The sequence below is a fragment of the Drosophila montana genome, unplaced genomic scaffold, assembly GCF_035044405.1.
Source record: "Drosophila montana isolate Dmon_TW-CO22-7 unplaced genomic scaffold, ASM3504440v1 contig_786_1, whole genome shotgun sequence".
NCBI lineage: Eukaryota > Metazoa > Arthropoda > Insecta > Diptera > Drosophilidae > Drosophila > Drosophila montana.
In genome coordinates, this window is record NW_026999081.1 from 786560 (window position 1) to 800186 (window position 13627).

Below are 13627 nucleotides of genomic sequence, written 5' to 3' on the forward strand. Positions count from 1 at the left end.
TTTTTTGTTGATAAATAAGTAATTAAATTTAATGGAAAACTTGAAAAGATTGTTTTGGGTTTAAATCGAGGATAAAAATAGAGTGTTACGCCTTTTACTTAGTTTTGTTTGTTATCAACTTTTATGTTCTTTTTGTTTTTGTATTGGAGTTAATTATGCGTTAAGAATAGTTTTTATGTTTTGTGTTTGAATTAATTTGTGTACGCTTTTGGTATCTTTGTTTGGATTCGCTTTTTATTTGGTTTGTGTGTGTTTTGTGATGTTTTAGCTGTCAATTATAGTACGTATGTTGAATAACAACGATATGTTTGCTTCTTATCTATTTTTATTATTATTATTTTTTCATTTTTCAATCCCTAACTGCCTCTGTGGGGTTTCGATTTGAAGTCGTTTTTTATTGTATTTATTTTTATAGTCGGTTGAGTACCTCAAGTTCTCATTACTAAATAAAATACTAAGTAGTTCGAAAAACCAATGAAATGCTTTTTAGCTCTAATTGTATCTAGTTCGCTGTGTGTGTATGTGTGTCCCTCTGTGCTGACTTCTACAGTGCCGCACTCTAGCCTACATTTGGCTAACTAGAGTCTTTCACTTGATAGATTCGCGGCGTTCATGCGCCTGGCGAATTCCCATGTTTCCAAATATTTGATTTGAGCAAATCATTCGAATATTTGAAAGCAAGGCAAATTGAGAGCTCGCTTTTGCTTTGGCAACCGCCTCACTTCAAAGGATTTCAAAACACACCTGAGAATCTACCGAAATAAATGTGTTTAAACTTTGCGCAAGGCGCAGCTTCAAAGCTCTAGCTATCTCGCTCTGGCGTCTCATAAATAAGTTTCAAGTATTCTTCATACCCGATACCCATTCAAAATGGTTAAATGGGGCATATTGTTTTTTTGCAGGTGTATGTATGAATAGGCAGCAGGCAGCATATTCGCCCCGTAAATTATGCGCTGAATATTTCATGCAGATCGGACTATAAATACCGAAGTTAATCACGAATTGTGTGGGGTCAAACAAAGCGCCTGCGAGTGCTTCTTGCTGTTCCAGACTCTAGTCTGCGCATTAATAGGTGTTACTAGCTAGTATCGAGACTAAGCGATCTTTAGTTATATATTAGATAGTAAGTATTTAACAGCTGTATGGAGTGCATGTTATGATATGTGAACATATCATAAACACATTGAAGTAATATGCATAAATACATATGCATAAGTATATATAAGAGCAGAAGCTTGAGCTCAGGAGTTACTTGCATTTACATACGTCTGTTGTGTGTGTGTGAGTGTGTGTGTGTGTGCGTCAGTGTAAGTGTGTGGGTGTGTTTAAGTTTGAGCGCAGTTGACTTTGTTTAAGTATAAACTAAGGAATAAGTCAGACTACAACAAATTGTACATGAATTGAAACTGACAATGGCTAAGAATACGAAGAAAGGTTCTTTGCACACATACAAAAACCAATTACAAATACAATTACAATTACATATTTACACGTTCGGATTGCAACTGTTGTACAGTTAAATAAAATACAAAACGATTCATTTTCATTGCGTATATTTTGTTGTTGTTTTTTGTTCTTTTCCGCATATTTTCATAGCGTGTTTTTTTTATTTGAATGATCAGCTGTTTGTTTTTTGGGGGGAAGTTATCCTCTGCTTTTTTTTAACTTCTCTTTTCATTCTTGTTTTTTGTTATGAGTATTTTTTGTGTTTTATTTACTTAACTGAGCTATTTACTTTGTTGTTGTTGAGTTACACATTATTGATATATATATATATATATATATATATATATATATGTATATATATTTATACATATAAGATGTATTTACATTTGTTGCTTGGTATTTTATAAATATACCTATTTAAATTTAATTAAATTAAATTTTCTCTTTTTTTTTCCATTTCATATTCAATTTTAAATTTATTTAAACATATAATAACATTGTTTTTATTTTGTTTTTATTTTTATTTTTTTGCTGAACACATTTATTCCAAATTTTTTGTTTTCTGTTTACGATTTATTGTTGATCAGCTTTTTGCTTTAGCTAGTTTAATTTTCAATTCTATTGGCTGTCCGTGCGCTGCTTCTTCTTGAAAACTCTGTTCTTTATCCGTTTTGAAAATCATAACAAAAATCTGAACTCTGTGTATATACTACTTATATACTGTTTATTCTCTGTATGTTTCTTTTTACATTAAGTATGCTAGCTCCTCAATTTATATACATGTATATATCAATATATATATATATATATTGATATATGTATATATATATATATATACACATATATCTATTCGATTACCTAGGTTAATACTATAAAAAAAAAACAACCTTATTTTACACACTTTACTTCTTCTTGTTTCCTAATGCTAAAATGCCCCACGCTAAATCATAAAACTTAAATTAAATAAGCGAATTCTTTTCTTTTAGAAATAATAAAAATTGTTTTTAGTTTTTTTTGTTTTTTGTTTTTTGTTTTTGGTGTTTTGCCTTAAAGTGTCTGGAGGTTGATTTTAAGTTCTATTTTATAGATACAGTTTGTTTTGGTATGACTAGATACAATACAATACAGTATAATATAATATACATTAAATGACATTTCTGTTTTGCATATACATATATATATAAATATACATATATATATATATATATATATTTATACATATATACATTTATTTGTGTATGATTTTCTTCTAAATTTATTAATTTATTTATATTTATTTTAGGATTCATCCGATGCGTACAAAATACCCAATTATTTATTTAGCTAATTTGCTTTGTCGAAGGGTTGCGTGTGTTTCTTTGAGTGTATTTACAGCAGAGTTATATTAACGCTACAGTGCAGCCTGGGCCCAGTGTTGATATGGTTTTATTTCTTTTGGCGTTGGATGGAGGGGGGCACTACAAAACGAACAAAAGAAGCTTGAATACTCTATACACCTTGCCTGATATGAACGCGTGTGTGTGTGTGCTTTTGGTACGTTTCTTTAGGGCTGACTTATTCTGTTTGCAGCTGTTGCCAGTATCGAGCGCACACTGTAGCGTTACTGAGTATTGTTTAGATACTCGTTTAGTTTTGTTAATTATTTTTTTTTGTTTTTTTTTTTTTTTTTTTGGCAGTTTGCTTGCCGTCGCCGGAGCGCTTATGAATGCCAGCCTCAATCTGAGTAGTTGGCAGCTCTGGTAGCTCTGTGAGAAGCGCAGAGAAGGGTTCCTTAAGGCACTTGCACTTGCACTTGAACAGTTCCCCTGTTGCTTGACCATAAGCCAATTTTGAGTTTATCTTGGTTTTTGTTATTTTTTTCTTCTTTTTTTCGGGGTCTCTCAAATAATATGCACTCTCGCAAGAAATTGACAAAAAGTTGCCAAAGTATGTGTGTGCCGTATGTGTGTGTGTGTGTGTGTGGGTGTGTGTGTGTGTGTGTGTGTGTGCGTGCGTGTTGAGGACATTGTTAGAGGACGTGTGCGTGTGTGTGTCGAGGGGATAGGGTTGAGACAGGGCCTGCTTTTATGTTTTTATATTGTAATTTTTTGGTACTCGTTTCCGCTCTGCGAGTCTCTCCATTGTATGCGTGCGCCTGTGGGCGTGTCAGCGCGTGTATGTATCATATGTGTGTGTCAGTGTGTGTGTGGACGGTTTTCAAAGCTTTATTGTTTACACTTGAATGCTTCTTCATCTTACCCTTGTCACTTCGTATTACACAAAATAATTTGCAATGTGCTTTCATATACCGTTGCTGAGAATCCTAACATATTGATGACACACCCCTAACCCCTGGATTAAGATCTAAAGAACTTATGCATCGGAAATCAGATGAATTGTAAAGCAAAGTTTCCATTCCATCCATCTCTAAGCCCCCTGGTGTTAGATCTAAGGAGCTTATATAACGTATTCGGATGAATTGTAAAAGAAAGATTCCATTTGTTCCATCCTATCTTTGTCAAAGCGAACTAGTTTTTCAGTTCTTATTTAAAGGCATCATATAAAAAATTAGCAAATTTATATATTCTTCTCCCTTCTATTTGCATCTTGAGGAACTAGTTCTTCACATTCGATATTATTCTCAAAAAATCGCAACCAATTAGATCGCAGCACTGGAACAAGCTTAGGTTGACAAAGGAATGTGTTTGTTCTGATATTTTTACTTAGTTCTCATTGTTATTAAACCAGTTCGTGAAATAGAAGTTCGATAAATCGTAAGGCTTCTAGCTGCTATCGGAATATCGGAAGTTTTGCAGGACTACGTATCAAATTTGCATTCATCAAGGGTATTCCATATGCGGCATGCCGCATAAAGCAACTTTTCAAAAATATATATATGTACATATATATATATTTGTTATACATAATATATTTTTAAAATTAATATTTAACCCCATTATATGTGTATGTGCATATATATAAAACATATACATACAGTTTTACATTTTTATACATTTATTTATAATTAAAATGCGATTTTGCACAGTTTCAGTCGACTTTTTTTCATGTTGATTTCATCATATTTTGAATATTCTTTGGTTTGGTTGACGACATCCGAAATTTGAATGGCTGGGTGGGCGGGTGTGTCTGTATGGGCGTGTCACAATGTCAAACCACACACACACACAAATGGCAAAAGAGGAAAGAAGTCGAAGAAGTATTTGAACTATTTGGAAACTCATTCCCGTCGGGCTGTGCGGCAAGCAAAGTTTCGTAAATTTATTGTTTTTGTATTGGGGCATGTGAAATTGTATTTTTTTTTTTTTTTTTTGGTTTTTCAGTGCTCACACCTGGTATTATTTGCACATCCACACATAGATATAAATATATATATATATATGTATATATATGTATGCATGTATGCATATGTTTGTGAGGCTATGTACATTCCTCGAGTTCTCATATTAAGTTACTTGTTATTATAAAATCATAAGAGCCTTTGCCATTCTTCTACATTTGTTCTTAGTATTTGCCTTAAACATCATCAGGCATTTTTCGGTGTTTGTTTTTTTTGTTTGAACTTTACTTGCTTTTGCTTTAAGTTCTGTTAGTTTTATTTCTGCTGTGTCTTCAGTTTCAAGTATATCAATTAAATTGCAGTCGTTTTTTTTTGTTTTTTTTTTTTTAATATTTAAATTTTTTTTTTTTTTTTTAGCTGTTGTTGTTTTTTGTTCTCTTTGTTTGTCTTTGGTTAATTTCGTGATAAATTGTTTGTGATAATGAATATTTGTACTTTTTATTCCGTTTTTATTCGGGGGGAGTTTTAAGCAGAAAGTTAAGCAGGTTCGCTTTATATATAGAACAGTTCTTACTGTAGTTTCTCTTGTTGGACTATTTTCCTTATTATTTTTTATATTTCCTTTTCTGTTTTGTTTTTTGTTTTGTTTTTGTCCCATTTTTTGGGTGGGCGGGTTAGTTGAGCTTGGTTTGTTTTGGTAGTTGGGATAGTTAAGTACGTGAAATTTGTTTTCTTTGCTAGCAGACAAACAGATTGAAACAAATGCCAAAGATCAAAGCTAGATCCGATTCAATATTCTCGTTACAGTCGGTTCAATTTAAATAAGAACTCTTTAGCGTGTGTGCACTGTATTTGATGTAAATTTTTTTCTGATTAGTTTATATATTATGCTGTCACAGTTAAAAAGCATATACTGTTATTTCTTTTATTTATTTTTAATAACTATACAAATTGTTGATCTTTATTTTCTTTGTAATATTATGGCAGTTTTTATTTACTATGCTGTTAGTTTACGTGTGTTTGTGTTTGCTTGTGTCTGTGTGTGTGTGTGTGTGTGTGTGTGTGTGTGTGGGTGAGGATGAGTGTTGTGAAATGTTCAATGCTATCAGCGCTAAGCTGGAAGTAGTCGTAGTCGCTGGCAGCATCATTTTTGATACCTCGTTTAGGTTGATTGAATCAGCATTGAAGAAAGTTTGCTTAGATTTTCGTTCTTTTGAAATATCAACCAATCAATTGTGAGCATACATATATGAGCCAGAGGCGGCTCAAGCATAATATGCTCTGCCTGATCAGGCATTTTTTTAGAACTGATTTGAAATTTTAGCTTTGAGAAGCAAGTGAGTTGCCTGATCGCATAGATTGAGCAAACTATATGAACTTCGTTAGTTAATTAACTATATTTAGTTTTATATTAAGCTGGTAATAAGCGGAAAGTGACTCAAAAGGAAAACAGTTGAAACTCGGAAGTGCTTTCAAAGCGTCTTTTCCAGTGTTGCAAAGCAGCTTACTTTAGCAATAGTATTGGAAATCTTTTGAAAATACAAGAAGTGTTGAGAAATGGTTTAAGAACTGACCTTGCTGCACAGCACTGTTTTATGCTGCCTTTACCACACTGTTTGTGTGTGTATATGGCTGTTGGTGTGCTAGATTATGTGTGTGTGTGTGTATTTGTGTGTGTGTGTGTATTTGTGTGTGTTTGTGTGTGTATTTGTGTGTAAGGCCTTATTGTATGCACTTTTATTTGCTTTTCACGTTAACTGCGTTTACTTCGACTGGGTTTTACGGTTTTGTTAATTTTTTTTTTCTGTGATTCAATTAATTTTATATGAATTTGTGATTTTTTCTCTGAGTTATCTATTTTTATATATAGTTTTATTATTGTTATTATTTTTTGTTTGTTTTTTTTTTCGATGTTTTTATGTGTTTTAAATGTAGGTAATTGTTTACGCATTAAATTATCAATATTTTTTATAATTATTTATAATATTAAATACATACATATATATATTATTTTCTTGTTTCTTTTTGTTTGTTTTTTTTTGTTTGTATTTTAGTTTAATTAAATTTAATTAAATTTACCAATAGTTTAAATTTGTTTGTTATTTGTTCTACTTAAATTAAACTTAAACAGCTTTTGTAGTCGTTTCTGGCATCCAACGTAACACTTGACAAGGCCAATCTTATACCACTTAACATCAATTTTACTGCCCAGCCCCCGATGATATTATCGATAGATAACATCCAAATTTAGCCAAGTGATGCGTTTACATAGCACAGATATATATACATATAAGTTATATATATAATAATATTCATTAAGATACATAATATATATAGTAATAGTTTATATATATAGTCATAGAATGAGACATACATATGGGGCATATCGCGTGGGAGGGAGCAAGAGAGCGCGCGCACGTGGATAGAAAAAAAAAAGAGAAAATAGTTTAATGCTTATAAAAAAACAGTTAGCTTTAATTTTTGTACGAATTAAGAGAGAGAGAGAGAGAAAGAGACAGTTATTAGCAATATTGAGCTTAATAGTATGCTGACAATGACATTAGCTGAAAGTGAAGCTGGCAAAAAATGCTCTGTCAGTGTTGCAAAATGTTTGATAATAGCAGTTGCCTGTAAGAAATGCTCAACACTGATTTAGGTGGTCATTTTCAACTAATATCATTGTGACTTTACAAGTAAAATTTACTGTAGTTTTGGTGCTTGTGCATTAGAAATTGGGAGTCAAGACTTGTGCTCAAGACAGAGAGAGAGAGAGAGAGAGAGAGAGAGAGAGAGAAAGTTGGAGATAGAAAAGGAGCGAAAGAGAGAGAGAAATGAAGAAAAATAGCTTTAGCTGAAGATTTTGCGATTTGCTTAGCATACGAAATGCTTAACATATGAGCTTGAATGGAAGATCAGGTAAAGTGTTAATGAATGCGAAGGGGCTGCTAGAGGGCATGACAGAGAGAGAGAGAGAGAGAGAGAGAGAGAGAGTGAGAGACAGAGAGGTAGGGCGACAGAGATACAGAGAGAGGGGTGGAGTGGGGCGGGGCGGGGGGGAGTGAGTAAAGGCGCACACTTACCCAGTAGTCAAACGTCGGTCTCGATGCTAACAGCCAGCGCATTGTTGTGCCTCATTGTGAGACTGCTCCCAGCGCTGCCAGTTGCCGCACTGACGCTTATTGTTGTCTGCAGCTGCTTGAAGCCATTCTGCTGCTGCAGTTGCAGTTGTTGCTGCTGCTGCTGCTGCTGCTGTAGTTGTTGCTGCTGCTGCTGCTGCGCTGGCGGAGGTTGCAGCTGCATCTGTGTGGCTCCCAAAAACGGAGCTGCTCCACTGCGTCCAGGATGTGTTTCAGTTAACCCTGGCGTCGATTCAACACCATCGTCCAAATCCATCATATCCGATGAGGACTCGGACAACGATGATTTCTTCAAGTGTTGACCTACTTGTGGTTTTATGCATTTGTTTAGTGTTGTTTTTCAACGTGGTTTGATCGTTGTTGTTGTTGTTGGTTGTTGTTGTTGTTGTTGTTGTTGTTGGTTGTTGTTGGTTGTTGTCGCAGTGTTTGGTAGTTGGTGTTAAACAAAGTTGTGTGCGTGTGTGTTCGTGTGCGCGTGTGTGTTTGCGCGTATATGTGTGTGCGTGTGTGTGTTACAGTGATTGACGGTTGACGGATAGGCATGGAGGGAATTTGGATTCGTTGGGTAATACATTTACAGAATTTGGATACGGTTACGGTTTCGGATTGTGGGACATTTGAGATTACAGATAATTGTTTCAAGTTCAAGTTATCGATATCGATAATTATCGGATTCGCATTACGATTTAACGGAATAAAGAGAGAAACAAAAAGAAGAGAGAGAGAAGAGAGAAAGAGGAGATCACACATACAGTTGTAATGTATTAATTACAAAAATGCTTTTTGTTGTAGTTCTTGTTACACACAAAACACACAGTACGTGTAAGTACGTATTGTAGGTCGATACAGTTGCGCAGCGTTGCCAGCGGCGAGCGATCAGGCGTTGCCACATGGCAATTCGATTATCGAATTATCGATAGACAACTGGCTGGCGTTCACATTTGGCAACACGGCGTGCGATGATGCGTACGTTTTGCAATACGGCCAGCGCTGCCAGATTGGTGTGCGGTGTGCGGCATGCGGCCAGTACGGCAACGCCGTCGCATCAAGCGTTTTTATATAATGCCTACGTTTCGTTTCTTTCTTCGTAAATGTTTCTATTTTTATTCAAACTGGGTTCTGTTTAACAGTAGATATGCAGGCGACTGTGTGTGTGTGTTTGTGTGTATGTGTGTGTAATGTACGAGTGCGTGACAGGTGGTTGGAATATAGATGTGTTTGTGTATGTGTGTAAGTGTGTGTGTGTATATGTATGTGGCTTTACTTTGCAATCGTCCAGTCGAATGTGATTGTGATGCGAGTAGAGTGGAAGATAACGAGGCACAGTGCACATTTCAACTTACCTAATGTACCTGGCAAATATGGACAACTAGTAACATGATTAAAGTTTTGGCTCTGCATCTCCTCCTGATCCGTTTCGCGGTGATAGAAGTAATTGAAATTACTGACGATAACCGGTACGGGCAGTGCGATTGTTAGTACACCAGCAATCGCACATAATGATCCCACAATTTTGCCCCAAACGCCGACGGGTCTGTATTTTGTTTAATTATCGTTTATCGATATCAATTTCGTTTCAATTTCATTTTGTTTCATATTTCAATATTGCATATCGTGTGTCAAACGAATTTCAATGCGTTTCCGATTCCAATTTTCGTTTATTTCCATATTTTTAACGGTATTTTTTTGTGGCGTTTTTTTTTTTTTTGGTATTGAATTGAATTTGCGAGAGATATTTTTGTTATGGATTTTTAATGCGATCGTTTTTTTTTTTTAGATAGTTGGGTTTTTTAACGTTTTTTTTTTTTTTGTTTGGTTGTAATTAAATTGATTTGAGGTATAGATATATATAGAGATATATATATTTATATATATGTATAAATAGATTTTATATTTTTGGATTTTTGTTTGTTTGTTTGTTTTGGATGATGCGAGCGATGTTATCGAACGAACGATAAATAAAATGAAAATACAAATATATAAGAAATGTAAAGTAAAACTATCGTTTTGTTTTCAATTTAAATTCTTAGGTTATGTTTGAGATAGTTCTTTTTTTTTTTTTTTAATATATATATAATATTTTTTTTGTATATCAGTGATTGCATTATAGAATATGTACGTATACAAGTACGAGCATATTTGATTATAGGCAATAGCAGTAGAAACAGTAAAACGAAATAATAGTTTAGCAAAGAGTACTCGAAATTAGGCACAACACTTAAAACGAGTAGCGTTACGAGTGGTTTTTGTGGTTTCTTCTTTTTCTTTGTATATTTTCTGTTTTTTTTTTTTTTTTTTTTTGCTTTGGCTTTGGGGTAAGGTTCTCTATTTCCATTTTTTTTTTTGCTTTATAAGTATGTTAGTATATATATATATATTTGCTAAGACGGCATAGTTGCTGTGTGTGTGTGTGTGTGTGTGGTGTGGGTGTGTGTGCGCGCGTATGTGTGTATTTATATACATATGCAGACATTCGAACGAGTGTTGCATAGTGTGCGAGTGAGTAACACAGGTGCACAGCGTTTCAAGGCGAGTGCGAAGAGTTAGAGAGACAGAGAGAGAGAGAGAGAGAGAGAAAGAAAGAGTGCAAGAGAGTGACAGAGAGAGAGAGAGAGGGAGAGGACAGCAGAAAGTTGTGTGTTTGTGTGTGTGTGTAACGAAATTTCTTTGTGACAGAACTACTCAAAGTTAGGCGCAACACAGGGCTTGGGTGGAGCATGGGCGAAGGCGAGGGCGAGGGCGGGAGCAAGTGGCGGGAGCAAGTGGCGGGTAGCGGTTGCTGATGCGGTGCAGGAGCTGATTGTTGGGCATAGTTGAAGGCGTTGGATTAGGACTTGACGACTTGGGTATTAGGTACGGTCGCTGTTGAATAACTTAACGCGCATGTGTGTGTGTGTGTGTATGTGTGTGTGTGTGCCTGTGTCTGTTGGTCTGCTGTATTGCATGGGGTATTCGGTATATCTGGCACATGCAGCATGCGTTCGATAAGAGCAGAGCTAAGAAAATTGCGCAAAATGTGTTATCGGTATCGGTATCGATATTAGCTAAAGCCACGTCCCAGCAACTTTAGTTGCCTCAGGGGCGTGGCATGCTGCACTAAATACGCAACTCTAAATAGTACAATTACTTCCTAATGCAGTGTATAAATGTGTGTGTGGGTGCGTCTGAGTGTAGAGTTGATGAAAATATCGAGTTAAGTTATCGATAAGTAAACACTGTACCGAAAATACAGTGTAATAATGCATGATGTAGCTGTATGAGTGTGTGTGTGTGTGTGTGTATGGGTGAGCGGGTGTTACTGGAGTTGGACTTTAACTTGTTTCTTTGTTGGGTTTTATGTGAACTAAACAGCGACACAACGTTACATTGATAATGAATAGAAAAACTGTTTAAATTTATAGAGCTTTTCTAAGCATTTTTGTTCAAATGCGTTCACTTTAGGCAAAGGCAAATTTGCGTCACCAACCCGTTTGGGGGCAACTGCAAATGTTGCATTTGCCTAAGGTTGTCGGTTAACGGAACCAGAACAGAACAGAACGGTACGCAATGGAACGGAACGGTAACAGAACACAGTGGCAACAAAAGATATAAGTTAGACAGTTAGATAGATTGGCAGTTAAATAAGTGTAAAGATCTGACAAAAAATATCAAAAAGAAAAAATTGCCTTGGTGTTTTAGCCAACCGAGGTACGGTACGGAACGAAACGAAATGAAACGAAATGAAACGATATGAAATGAAACGAAACGAAAGTACGTGATAAATTTGCAAATCAAAACTTGTACGCATAAAGCAAATAAAATGAAGTTCTTTTTCGGTTTTTGTTTTCGGATCAAACGAGTATTGCGAACTTTGGTTAGTATGTGATAAGAAGAAGTAACTAAAAAATACTTGGCGAAAGAGTTGATCAATAAATGACAACACCTGAGCGCAATTAGCACCGCACAGTAAACGAACCAAAAACTTAGAATAACGAACATAAAACTCAGAAACGATAACATAATCATAATCATAGTAACATAAACAGAATCGTAATCAGAAAAGTTAGAATTGTAATTGTATAGATTTGCATACGTCATGTCACCATATCCAACGGTGGTCATGGTAACGACTGCCCACCAAAATGCATCGGGTATGGACTTGAAGAAGGAATTTTCGCTTCCAGCTTCCGCAAAATAAACCGCTGATGAGAAGAGTACGACGCCTAAAAAAATTGATGGGAGAAATTGCTTTGCATTGGTTCCGACTCGATTATTTCATAAACATAGGAGTTCTTTTTTTTTTTTTTTAAATATTTTTTTTTTTTTCTTACTTTTACATAATATATATAGTTTTTTCAAGTATTATTAAGTTTTTTTTTTTTTTTGTAAATCAAAAAACATTTGAAATAAAAAAGAGTTTTGTAATTTAGCTTTGGGTGCCGATTCGGCTTGGCGTCCGGCAAGTCCTTGTCTGTAGGAAAGTCTCAGGCTGGATACGTATGAACGGTCCGGCAGGTAATACTCTCTATGTGTGTGGCTGTGTGAGTGTGTGATGGTGTGTGTGTTGGTGTGTGTGTTGGTGTGTGTGTTGGTGTGTGTGTGTGTGCGGTGTTTGTTCTGTAGAACGTGCTATACAATGTGTTGACTGAAAATCTCAATTGCGGACAAAACGGAACAAAGTGTGCAACTGGAACTGGAACTGGAACCGGCATGGGGACCGGAACCGGAATCTAATGGCGTTAACAGTCATTGCAGCGTTTCCTTTTTTTTTGTGGGAAGCACAACTAATGTTTCCCCCCTTCCACCATTAAGCTGCACAGCATTGTGTAGCACGCTTTTCAGCTGGATAATCCTACTAAGAATAGTTTTCGTATTCAATTCGCAATCTTGTGACAATGCGAAACTGAGCCGCGGCATTCCCAAGCAGAAAAAAACGAGTGGGCAGGCCAATCCAATAGTGGGCGGTGCCTGGCCGCTGGAAATGGCAATTAAATGAAATCGGTTTCTGGTGTGCTAAGCCCTGGACCGAGAAATATGGTGATATCGTAGTCATAAAGCTCAACGACGAGGACGAGAATGAGAACGACGACGACGACGACGACGATGACGATGACGATGGCGAGAATTCCAAGTGATGAGTAGATCTTCTTTTTTGTTTCTTTTTTTTTTTTATAATTTTCTATTGTTTATGTATGGTATTCGACTAGTGAGTGGTTTATTATTCTGCTTGGGATATTTGGAAACTCAAGAACAGAATCAGACAAACGAAATGCAGAACGAGAGAACCGAAATGCAGGACATGCCAAAAAAGTTCACATAACACAAGATCAAAAGAACAAGTTCAAGAAGAAAATAAACGAAAAGTATAGAAAATATAATGAAAATAGTAAAATGATAAATGAAAATAGCGCATGGTTAATGAAAACGTTAGGTAGAGGCAGGTAAACGACGAGGACAGCGATAAAAAGGGACACAAAGAGCAGGAGAGAAAGTGAAAGAGAGACAGAGAAAGAGCGAGAGAGTGAGAGCGAGAGCGAGAGAGAGCGGGTAATGGGGCTGGATGACAACAACAACACACGACACCAAAGGACGTCGATGCAACAACAACTAGAAACAGGATGAAGAGCACATTAATTGGGATCTATACAAGGCACAGCATATACAAGTAGATACATTTATAGATAGTTATATATAGAGTACGGTTATAGATACAGAATTAGCTTAGCTGACTTGCTTAAATACACATAAAAATACTAAAAAGTAGTAGTGGTATATTCAAGACACATAG

The 13627-nt window shown here is 35.6% G+C and overlaps 1 protein-coding gene across 14 annotated transcripts in view; it reads right to left on the reverse strand.

The window, feature by feature from the left end:
* The window catches only part of shaker (Potassium voltage-gated channel protein Shaker), a 175296-nt gene that overhangs the window by 10473 nt on the left and 151196 nt on the right, over positions 1–13627 (reverse strand). For 4 of the 14 annotated variants that reach the window (XM_064698841.1, XM_064698845.1, XM_064698848.1 and 1 more), the window contains 4 exons: positions 11933–12062; positions 9204–9394; positions 7804–8166; positions 4924–6927 (listed from right to left, as the gene is read on the reverse strand). In XM_064698841.1, the coding sequence (XP_064554911.1) occupies positions 7811–8166; positions 9204–9394; positions 11933–12062 (677 nt within the window). In that variant the 3' untranslated portion in view covers positions 4924–6927; positions 7804–7810. Of the gene's footprint in view, positions 1–4923; positions 7196–7803; positions 8167–9203; positions 9395–11932; positions 12063–13627 lie in introns of those variants that run through there. The other 10 variants (XM_064698842.1, XM_064698847.1, XM_064698839.1 and 7 more) reach the window with 6 other exon arrangements.